Source organism: Protobothrops mucrosquamatus, unplaced genomic scaffold (genome assembly GCF_001527695.2).
Source record: "Protobothrops mucrosquamatus isolate PMUCROS unplaced genomic scaffold, P.Mucros_1.0 scaffold340, whole genome shotgun sequence".
NCBI classification, from domain to species: domain Eukaryota; kingdom Metazoa; phylum Chordata; class Lepidosauria; order Squamata; family Viperidae; genus Protobothrops; species Protobothrops mucrosquamatus.
In genome coordinates this window covers 134,321-146,475 of record NW_015386677.1, presented here as the reverse complement: position 1 = coordinate 146,475, position 12,155 = coordinate 134,321, and the positions used below count along the sequence as shown (strand labels likewise).

General features: G+C 36.9%; 1 protein-coding gene across 1 annotated transcript; it reads right to left on the bottom strand.

Moving 5' to 3' along the window:
- Positions 1-10,549: 10,549 nt before the first annotated feature.
- Positions 10,550-11,219, bottom strand: FIBIN (fin bud initiation factor homolog). Its single transcript, XM_015815388.1, has one exon. It carries the CDS (start codon positions 11,217-11,219, stop codon positions 10,554-10,556), a length of 666 nt encoding a protein of 221 aa, XP_015670874.1. The 3' UTR covers positions 10,550-10,553.
- Between the last annotated feature and the right edge of the window lie 936 nt (positions 11,220-12,155).

Sequence of the window (12,155 nt, the reverse complement as noted above, 5' to 3'; positions counted from 1 at the left end):
TACTTCACAGCTCAAAAATGTGGTTTGTGTTACCTAATTTATTGTGGGTGCAAATGAAAATAGCAATCCTTAAATTAACATTAGTTGCATATTTGTTCCAAAGAATAGTAAAAATGGAAGAAGCAGAGTATTTTTGACAGGAATTGTATAATGTTCTGAAGGATTGTGGTAGGGGAAGAAGAATTCTGTTAAATGACATGAAAGAATGGTGAGAACGAAGTGAATAAAGAAAAAGTAATTGGGTCTTTTAGAAGCCCGAGAATAAATTAGAAGGGTGACTGGTGAGTTACAGTATCTAATTAGAAAAATATCAGTTTGTTTCAAATGTGTGGCTTAAGCATATCTGTTGTTCATATAAGACAACAAAATAAATACAACAAGTCCATGGGTTAATAATTTAAGGACAACCCATAGTTAAGAATGGAGGCTATTGTAGCAAAATTCAAATTAAATACACAAAGATTCAACTTAAATACACAGTGATTCAAGTTCATCACACAATACTACTTTTCAGTATTATACAATTATATTGTTCTGGCTTACATACAAATTCAAACTTAAGAATAGACCTTGTTCTTAAACTCCAGACTACTTGTACAGTTCTAAAAGCATGATTGTGTTGACTGTTTATGGTGAAAAATTGAGAGAATTAATGAAGGATATTAATACAATTAAAGGTTATAAAAGCATTATTTTATAATAGCAAAAATGGATTTTGTAGGAATGGCCATGAAAGAAATGGAAAGAATAAAATAAATTAAAATAATAGCAGAATCACTCCAAGAAGGAGAATATACAAGAATGGATACATATTAGAGTACAGATTCTGATCTTGAATCTAGTCTAGAAGAGTACAGTATGGCAGCAGGTATAAATGATGTAACTTGATAAATGTTAAAATATGGAAGTGTTTTGTTATGCAGTATCTGTGTGAGGACTACACTATGCCTCATGATAGGAGAAATGATGTAAAAAGAGTAAAAAATACTGTTATTTGTGAAATGTGCCTGTATTTAGCAGAATACTGATTGAAAGGTAATAACAAAATTTGGGAGGTACAGGTTGATTTTATGTCTGGCAGGGTATGTGCAGACTGAATTATCCTATTTATCAAATCACTAAATGAATGTGAAAAAGGAATTTTATTGTGTATTTGTTGTGTTAGAGAAGGTGTAGGATAAAATGGATTTCATAATTTTTTAATTATTGAGTATTTGGTGCAAATATGGAATTGAATGCAATAAGATGATTAGGGGACTGGAGGCTAAAACATATAAGGAACAGCTGCTGGAATTGGGTATGTCTAGTTTAACGAAGAGAAGGATGAGGGGGGACATGATAGCAGTGTTCCAATATCTCAGGGGCTGCCACAAAGAAGAGGGAGTCCAGCTATTTTCCAAAGCGCCTGAAGGCAGGACAAGAAGCAACGGGTGGAAACTAACCAAAGAGAGAAGCAACCTAGAACTAAGGAGAAACTTCCTGACAGTTAGAACAATTAACCAGTGGAACAACCTGCCTCCAGAAGCGGTGAATGCTCCAACAGTGGAAGTTTTTAAGAAGAAACTGGACAGCCATTTGTCCGAAATGGTATAGGGTTTCCTGCCTGAGCAGGGGGTTGGACTAGATGACCTCCAAGGTCCCTTCCAACTTTATTATTATTATTATTATTATTATTATTATTATTATTATTATTATTATTATTATTAGTAGTAGTAGTAGTAGTAGTAGTAGTAGTAGTAGTAGTAGTAGTAGCTGAACTGCTGAATGTAGTAAGAGTAATATATGGAAGTAAAGTATACATGAGAATAAATAGAATGCTTAACAATGGTTAAACATTGAGCAGAGATTAAGACAGAGATGTAAGATGTACCCTTGATAAGTTAATGTACTTATTAATAAATGTTTAATTTGTAAAATGACATTATAAGTGTGTTGGTTGGAAATGTGGATGTGTAAGTATTTTGTAAGTAGACAATTCTGTATTGTTGGCTAGAATCTGGAGGATCTGCAGTGATATTTTGGTGGTTTTATGATGTAATAAGCAGTGTAGATCTGAAACTTATGTCAAAAGATAAATCACAAAACAAATACCTAGAAGTATGTATGGTTCTAAAAGAGGGGAAGACCAAGAACATTTGGTTGGATGAGGCTGATGAACTCCAGAAACAGACAGTAATAAATGTAAAGAACAAAAGCAATGTATGAAGCATATTTGAATGTGGTGGAATCAAGATTGATTTGCAAAAATAGAAATGGATGGACAGATGTAGCAAATGATGTTGGTTTAGGCATATTTCCCTTTTCTTATTGCATGCTTTTACTTATGGTTTCTTTCCCTTTTTCTGCTATTCTGCATAATTTTACAAAATGCAATAAAATGAAAGATGGTGTGACCATAGTATTCTGAGAGTTAAAAATATTTATGCAGCTTTTTGCACATAAGCTACGCAAACAATACAGTCTGAAATGTTTGCTTGACTGGTACATCTGATGAAAAGTATAAAGGGTATTTGAGATCCAAGTGGAAAAGAACATTATCCAACTGAAATTAAGTCTGCTCCCTTTTAGATTACATAATTGTTCAGCAGAAGTATGATTCACTCCCTTCTATTTTCAAAATGCTTATAAAATGAGTATTTTAACTAGAAATATCTAGAGTAATACGTAATACAAATCTGGAATTCATTTCCTTTATAGTGTGTTACACATTTTTGTTGCTCTTACTATATCATTTTGTTGAAACATTTGATATTAAGTTAATTTACAGATTCCATCAAGCCCCCAGGTTGGCCATCATTACCAATTAATTAAACTGAAGTATATCAAGTTATTATTATTTTAGCTTGCATTTTACCTTGGGCAGTAATCCAAGACATTTTCAGCCATGTGTGTTTCTGAAGTTATTTACTATGCCTTTTTTTACTGCCGTTTCCCAAAGAAAGTTAAGATGACATAGTTTCTTCTTGCAACTCCTTTGTATGTGCATAATAAAGTGGATAGTTAGGCTGAACAGGTTTTTGAAACCTGATTATCTATTAGAATATCTCCTTATATTCTAATGTCACTGAATCTTAAAAGGCATCCAGATATGACTACTTCCCAGCATCTAGTTTTCATTCCAAGTGAAATATTTTTACCCTATTTTTTTTAAAAAAGTGCTGTATCTAGAAGCCTCAGCTGTATACAGTCACAGTGAATGACTACATTATAGATAATTCTTGCCTTATGACAATTGAGACCAAAGACATTAAGCGATACTATTATTGAATCATAATCGATTTTATGACTGTTTTTACCATGATCATTAACTGAACCATGCCATTATTAAGCAAACCCAGTTTCCCCATTGACTTTGCTTATTGGAAGCTGACTGGGAAGGTTGCAAATGGTAATCATGTAACATCCCCCGATATGCTGTAATTCTGGTAAATACATACAGGTTGCCAAGCACCTGAATTGCAATCACAGTTGCAGAGGCACTGCAACTATTAAATGTGAGAACCATTCATCACTTTTTTCAGCATCATCATAACTTTGAACAGTACTAATCAAATGGTCGTAAATTATGTACTACCTATAGTTCCATGATTATGGAATTGTCTTCTATGTGATTATTTGTCTGGTGTTAATCCCTGCTTATGTGTGTTTGCTGTTGAAGAGGATGTGTTCTTTTTCATTTCCTTTTTAACTTTTTATTGTCTCTTTTGAATAGTATGAAAATGTGGTTTATCCATGTGTCTATTCATAACTGACTTATCTGAATGCCAAGTTTCTGAAATTTCCTAGCATGGATTTAGCTTGGTCTAGGATGCTTAAATTTTCCTACCTGAAACTATGATTGAATCTATGTGTTGTAAGATTAAGGAGTTTTGTTTATCTGTCAGTGTGTGTACATATACAAACAATTATGTATACACTTAGGTGTCCTTGAAAAGGCTATTTTTAAAAAAAAATATAGTAATGGAGCATTCAAAATAAGCATTTCAAAGAATAAAAATATTTTATTAATTTAATAACAAGATGTAGTACAGTAAAGAATATGTACTTATAGCATCCTGTATAGAGATAGTTACCGAAATACTATCACCTGATAAGCAGGATAATTCAGAATCAAACATGGATTGGAAACAAATCCGAAGAGATAGCTGTTGTTTTACATTTGTAACTGGTAAAAATGGAATGTTTTTTGTTTCTCATAGCTCAGTATTAATTTTTTAATAATGTCCATTTATATGCTAAATAAGCAGAGAAACAATAATGACTTATTAAAAATTTAAAAGTTGTAAGGAAACACTCTTAACATAACATAATATCCAAATAAAGTAGCAAGGCTATAATATTAGTGTTTTGCTTCCACAATCAATTTCATGTATACTAATTGGGTCAACCTTTGGGACTGGGCTCAGTATTCAGTCTCTTTTTTCATTAAGTTCTGACTTGAGCTCCATCCGTTTGGAAAAAATTTAGATTTTTTTCCTGCTAACCTCTCCATATACATACTTAAGAACAAATTTAGTCAAGTTATTCAACAAAATCATAACAATATGATTCCACAGAAAACTTCAATATTGCTCCAAAGTCCATGTCTAGTATTATTGAAAATTCAAAGAACAGGCATCATTTATATCAGAGATCTCCAACCTTTTGGGCACCAGGGACCGGTTACCTGGAGAGACGTTTTTCCATGGATCGGAGGGGGCGTTTTTGTGTGCTGCCTGCATCCCGCGGATGGGGCTTTGCTTGTTTGTGCGGACCAGTTGCTGGCATCCACAGACCAGTACCAGTCCATGGACCGGAGGTTGGGGACCCCTGATTTATATAATCCCTGGAAGAGCAATGTAATCGTGACTGAATTCCATCTGTGAAGTGGCTACATAAAAATTTTGTCATTGCCATTCCAAGCCAAGAGGAATTGCCAAAGCAGACTGAATGATATCTATGAATCGTGGCGAAACGATTGCTGAGTCTGAGTCATTTCCAACTATTTATGGCCTAATGGATTTTGTTTTCTCCTTTGAGCTCCTGTATAGCTGTGTTTGAGTTAGTGGCAATATCTGCCTACCTGATCTTCTATTGATTTGTTTTTTGATTGCCTTCGATTTTTCCAAGCAAATGGAACCATAGGTCATTAAAACACTGTATTTAGACTACAAACATTTTAGACTACAAACATCTGGATAACCACTAGATGGCAGCAGAGATGCAGATACCTTTACTGCTATCTTATTGTCCTCTGAATTTCTGCAGCCCAGACGTAGTATGCTTACTTTTCTAATATTCCAGGGATTTATATATAAGAGGATCTTCTTCATGTAGTCCAAAGCTTAGAGACAATGTTCACTGGGAGAACTTATAAAGAGAATAAGAATATAGGGAAGATTTGAGTCCTTGCAGTAGATTTAAAGACACATTTAGTTCAAGAATCCTGCAAAAAGTCACCTACTACTCTTTAAGTTGAAAAGGAAACTGAGCTGAAAGTTTCTCTTTTACACAGCAGTTAAATCTGTAGCTGCCTTAATCTATTTTGTATCACTTTTATCCTTGTTCATTGTAAACTGGACTTAATAAACCAAGTTTTAACAAACTGCACAATCTACAAAAAATCCTTGGCATTCTGAAAGAAACATCTGTCCAAAGTGTATGATAAATATTAACATCTCTCTGAATTGCAGGAGTTAAACATGTTTTTAAGTACTTCTTAAATATGTATGAAAACTAAATAAATGCAAAATTGCCCTTTTGCCATATTGAAAGTTAACATTAGTTATTGAATTATTAATTGAATTAATATTCAATTTAGAACAATAGTTTTTTTTTTAAAATCCCTCCATGCAGTTTTGCTGTTGTCCAAGAAGATAAATGATTTCAAGAAACAGAAGCTAGCAAAAAGCATGGAAAGGACAAAATTATTGATGATATATGTTAAAAGAACTACAGCTAGCTTTAGGAGCCAAACACTTTTACATAGTAGCAACAAGTCTTTCAAGGAAATATGTTTAGAATCTTGAGGGAAAAAAGCAGCTGCTTCTCATAAATATGGATTCATGCTGTGAATAATAAAGAGAAAAATGATAATACAAAGGAAGGGAGAAAATAATGATGCAAAAGGAGACAGGAATCCTTTCAGTTTAATATAGAATGGAAATAGGCAAGCAAACTAATATGTAAGCTATCTATATTATTAAAACTATAGGAATTTGGCTCTACTGAGACCCCTAAAATGAAGATTTCAAATGAAATAAAAGTATTATTTACTATTTTTATTTTTAAAAAGGAAACATGCCAGCTTTAAATACTTGACAGAGCAGCCCAGAACCTTATAAACCCTAAATTACTTACTCTAAAATAATCTCAAGAAAAATCTACTGTTTACGCATCCTCCCAAATTAAATTACAAGACTTCTGAGAGTACCATAGATATATTCTCCCCCCCCCAAAAAAAATATGAGAGTAGGTATAGACTACAACCCATGCCTATTTCAGCATGTTGGCTGAAGCAACTGGAGCTCTGGTTCTGCTCAAAGATTGTAACTGGGAGAGTAATAAAATCAAACGAAAGAAAATAAGAATGAAAACAGTTTGGTTAAGAGAGACAAAGAGTCATAGATCCCAAGATATGAATCCAAAATTTCTTGGCTCATTCTTAATATTCAAGCGTTTGTTTTAGAGAAAGTAAAAAAAAAGTGTACATCATCTGCCATTAGAGATAAACAGTGGAATATAAAAAGGCTATTAAAATTTAGAATGCTTAATTTAGTTTTTAGCATCATATATATTTCTTGTATAAAAATTACAATATAAACTTAAAAACTATAAATGCCTATGGAGATTCTCAGTCATCCACGTCATGGATGTCCCAAAGGTGCTTTTTCAAAAAGTTCAAGGAAAACCAAAGTCCAGTTGCCTTTTGAAAAAGCAACTTTGGTTAAAAACTATAACATACAGCTCATAAATCACATTTTAAGAAGCAGACTCTATTGGTGGATTCTTCCAAAGTAAGCATATCAGACTTTCTAAAGCGCTAGATGGCAATCTTTCACTTTAGTAAGTTATCTCAATAATAAAATATTCTGCCTTGCTGAGATAGTCAAAAAAATCTAGGTGAAGTAAATAATTCTAAACTTAATTCCACAAAAACTGAAGCCTCGCTAATGCCAAAGAAAAATTCAAGCGGTGATTATGTTTTAAGGTCAATGGGGCTTCATGATGCTGATTTTTTATTGAATTGTGCTATCTTAAAAAAATATCCCCTTAAATTATTTGATGGGAATGAAGCTGATACTGCCATGTTTTTTATTATGGATTAAGCTTTGTTGCAAAAATGATGCATACATTTTAACGAAAAGTGAAGACATGAACTTTCTCAGAAATGACAGCATTTTCACATACAGCAATATAGCATATAGGGATATGCCATGATGATGTGCCCGATTTCATGGATTTGCAACCTGATTAGGTTTTCGTTGATGTAATGACAATATTATTAAATATGTTTAAAGAAAACATTATGTAGAACCATTCTAAGCCTGTTGTTGGTTGCTTTTGGTAATATTGCTCTTGCAGACACTGCGTATCTATAGTTCTCAACTATAGGGGAAAATCAGATCTTTTGTGACCTTATGCTACATATCACAATATAAGTTGAATTTTGTATGAAAAAATGCAAAACTATAGGATTCAGCACCATGCAAATTAATTATTGTTGCTTTGAGGAACAATGACAGGAAAATTAATATATTTTAATTTAGCTGAGTGGGCCCAATTGGCAAAACATAGCTCAGGACCGCATTGGTTGGAAACATGTGGAAGAGGCCTTATCCTGAATGGAAAGACAATGGCTAAAATGATGATGATGATGATGATGATGAACTTAGTTGAGTATCTTTTGTTCAGAACCATATCCAGAGGTTATGGTACCTATTTCCAAATATCCTATCTGAGTAAGAAATGTGTCACGTATCTTGCAATTGCAGAGCATCATTTATTTTAACATTGGCAACGCCTACCACAACCAATGGAGTTAGTGTTCTGTTGAAGCAGTTTAGCATTGGTGATATAGGCCCAAGGAGTAAAGGGTATTTTACGATAATGAAAACTTTCTACTGTCATTTAGTCTTAAGTTGTAGTGCAAAGCTGCTGTTTAGTTTCTCTGGAGCTTTGCTGGCTGTCCCTCTACCCTCAGCCCTTTTTCATGATTTTAGAAGCCTCAAGCACTCCAACCATTTTCTTCTGAAAACTGGGACAAATTTAAATTAATCTCACTTCAACTTAAATATGAGTTTTCTGTGCAAAAGAAAACGACAAACAAAAACCTCAAACTTATTTTTGTTACCTTGGTTTGGATTGCCAACATTTCATTTCTTTTGAAAGAGTTACTAGGTTTGCGTTAGCCATCCAGAAGCATAAAACTGTATGTCCTTACAGTGGAATATCAATGACAAAAATCTATTAAATCTTTTTCTTTGTTGCTTCTAAAAGCTATGCCTATATTATCAACACAACATAAAAATTTCTATAGAACTCTGTGGACATAGTTATGGAACATTATAATGTAGACTAGGCATTCTTGGATTGGTAAATTGTTCCAATATCTGCCTAATTGTTGGCAATCCAAAAGAATTCTTTGGAAAGGAAATTGTTATCTTAGAAGGAGCCAAGCAACATTTAACAGTAGCTTTAGCTCTGCAAAATCTCTTTAAGGAATTTAAAGCCTTTTGTGCAGAACAGGGAGAGGCACAGTGAGTTATTGCTTCCAATTTGGCTGAGTTTTCCTGGGAAGCCATAGAGGTTGGTTTCCCTTAAAAAAACTTGCTTATTTTAGAATACCCATTACATCAAACTATAGCTGAAGCAACCGGTCTTCTGATACCAGAATATTATCTTCTGATGGCTATTCTCTGTAAAGTTTAGAGCACAGCCAGAAATGCAGCAACCAGTTATATACTCTGCATGGATTGTAAACAAAGTGTATGAGATTTACAACTTTTACTGCAGTACTATAGAACTGCACTTTTCTACTCTATGAATGGCATGTTTAAAATAACGATAAAGACATTTCTTTGGGTAATCACGATTCAGGGCAAATTAAAATAAAACTGGGACAGAAAATAACTATTATTTGGAGTTGAATGCATGTTTATAACTATCATATTCTTGTTTGAATGACCAATATCCATAAAATATCCATAAAACACTAAAATTATGGGGAAAATTACTGTCACATCTAATATAAAGCATTATCTTTTTTCTTCTCCTAATGAATTAAAATGAAATAACCATCATTCCATAATTTTCTCAAAACCCCAAACTATCATTCCATAATTTTATCAAACCATTGATAACATCACAAATTTCCAGGGTAGTTATTATCAATCAGCAAAAGAATTAATACATTACTTTAACTGAGTTCCTCAATTGTCAAAGTGGGATCAGGCAAGCAGTGGCAACCATATAGGTTTATTTTGAAAACAAGCTAAATAAAATATATGGAAACCTTGGCACCAAAAATTCTATTGATTATTGATTTTTAGTAATACTGCATCACTGTGGAAGTTCAGAAGATTTCATTTGAAAGAACTAGAGGACAAGGTTCAAAAGTTGTAACTTAGCATCTCCTATCTATAATATTTTCCCCCAGAGTTGTATAACAACACATTCCATAAAACAATAAATCAGTAGGCTTAAGTGAATATAACATTGCTGAATTGTGACCAATAAATTCTAAAACTCTTGCAACGTATCAGCTACTCCCAATTCTCCGGAACTGAGATATGTTTGACTATACCATTGTTTACCTCTTTGAACTCACTAAAAAGGTATTAAAAGGACTTATGTTTAAAGCTTTTAATCATAGCAACTCTTACAAATATTGCTTCCAAATTCAGTCTTTTTTTACTCAACAGAACTTACTTCTAAGTAATTGAGTAAAAACTTGCAACCTAACCATGAGTGAAAAAGCCAGCCCAATGAGTTACTAAGTTAAGTACATAGATTGTGCCAATGGTCACTTTATTTGTTCCCTCTATTTCAGATTATGCTAAAGAATACGGATGAATGCAATAAACTAAGCTTGTGTGCTTCTTTCGACGTTTTGCCAGTTGGAATCCCACAAACGCTCTTTTTACTTACATGGACCCCCACCCCACCCCCAATAACTTGAATTTCCATCTTGTCAGAAAGCTAAGAAACGAAGGTTAAAAAAATAGGCTGATGACACTCTTCTGGATTTTTTGGGTACCTAGCAAAAATAGCGCCCCCATCAGTTTTCTTTCTTTTTTTCTTCACAAGGGGAAACAACTGTCGATTTGTCGTCTGAACCGTCCTTCACGCCACCTTAAAGGTAGGCCCTTTACTTTGCTCTTTCAAGGTGCTCTGATGAAAATTCGCAAACGATCTGCACTGTGTGGTACCAGTAGCAAAGGGTCGGTCGGTCGGTCGGTCGGTCGGGATGTGGCAGAGAGGAAAACCCGTCAGTGGGACGCGTGCCCGGCAGAGTTCCGCCGCGTGGCCACCGAGGGGGGGGGGTGTAAAAAAAAAAAGAGGGGCGCTCCTGCTCAGCCCTTGAGATACTCGGTCTTGAGACGGCTGAGGCGCGCACCGTGGCTCCGGACGGTGAGCGCCAGCAGCTCGTACTTGTCCCGCAGGCCCGCCGAGACGCTCAGCGTCTCCTTGAGGAGGGCCCGCGCATGCACCAGCATTCCCAGGAAGTCGTCGTTGAGGCGGCTCTCCTCGTGGCTCTCGTGCTCCTGGCCCTGCCGGAACTTGTTTTCCAGCTCGCCCAGCGACTTTTCCGAGTTGGCGTAGGCGTCGCCGATCTGCGTGGATTCCCTGCGCAGGTAGTCGCCGTAGCTCTCCTCGCCGTCCAGGTCGTAGGCGATGCTCTTCTGGATGCCTTCCAGCACGCGCGCCGTGTCCTCCACCTGCCGGCCCAGGACGGTGAATTCCTCGCGCAGCGTCAGAGCGGGCGCCGCCGCCGCCGCCGCCACCGCGGGATGCGAGCGCTCAGCCTCCCCGTTGGCTGTACAGCGCAGGCGGTCGCTCACCCTGAAAAGCAGCTGGCATTTCTCCGGGTCGTCGTTCTCCTCGTAGTCCCCGTCCGGCACGAAATAGTGATGCAGCGTCCCGTTGGACATCTCCGGGTAAAGCGGGCCGTCGAAATAGCCGTGGCACAAGCTGATCGAACAGCTCAGCAGCCACACCGAGCGGAGCCCCAGCAGCATCCCGGGTGGGGGGGTTGGGAGGGAGAGGGAAGCCAGCCGCCCGATAAACTTAAGCGTCCCGAAGTGGAGGGCAAAGGCAACTCCGGTCGCGCCTGGTTCAAGTCCTCTGGTTGTAACCGCCCTTCGTGTAGGGCTTCATTGGGACCCGGTGGGAAAGCGGTCGCTTGGCCCTTCTCGCTCCCCGCAGAGAGTTCTCCGTTGCACCCGGTTTGCCCGCGAGAACTTCGTTTTTCCCGGGAAGGGGGTGGTTGGGGAAGATCAACAAACCTTAAGGAGGAGCCTCTGGCTTCTTTCCCACCAACTTTCCTTAACCACGTTTTCCTTTCTCCTGTCTCTCCACGCGCGTTAGGAAACTTCCAAGTAAAAAAACGGGGAGGGAGAGAGGGCGTGCTTGAGTCCAGATTTGAGTGAGACCTGCCCGGAGTTGCTGCAACCGCTTTGGGCTACTTTTTTTTTTTTTTCCAGTTCTACATCTGGATTGGTGCTAACGCGGGACTCCAGCTTTTGGCCGTAGGATCTCTCTCTCTGTCTCTCTCCTCCTCCTCCTCTCAAATTACAGCAGTGGGCCCAGTTGCTTGTGGAGAAGCCCAGACACCAAGTTTGGAATGAATCCTTACCTCCATATCATTATTAAAGCTATAGTACCATCTCTGTTTGAAGAGCCCATGGTTCTAGAGGAGAGGACTTACCCATAGAAAAAGAAATCCCGTGCAAGGGGATCTTGTAAAGATTCTTTCATCAAATCAGTTTTTTGGTCAGGTTGATTTGATTTAGGAAAAAATGCCAGCAACCTGTTTCCAGCAGAAACTCCAAATGAGGCTGGTCAGCCTAGTTTTGAAGACCACAGTAGGATGCTGGTTTTTGAAAATGCAAGTTTAACATGTAATAAATAAATTGTTCAATAAGCTGAGTAAACTGAGTATTCTTTTCCTGGAA

Coding starts and splice junctions, on each gene's coding strand:
- FIBIN (XM_015815388.1), bottom strand. CDS start 11,219: ATGCTGCTGGGGCTCCGCTCGGTGTGGCTGCTGAGCTGTTCGATCAGC.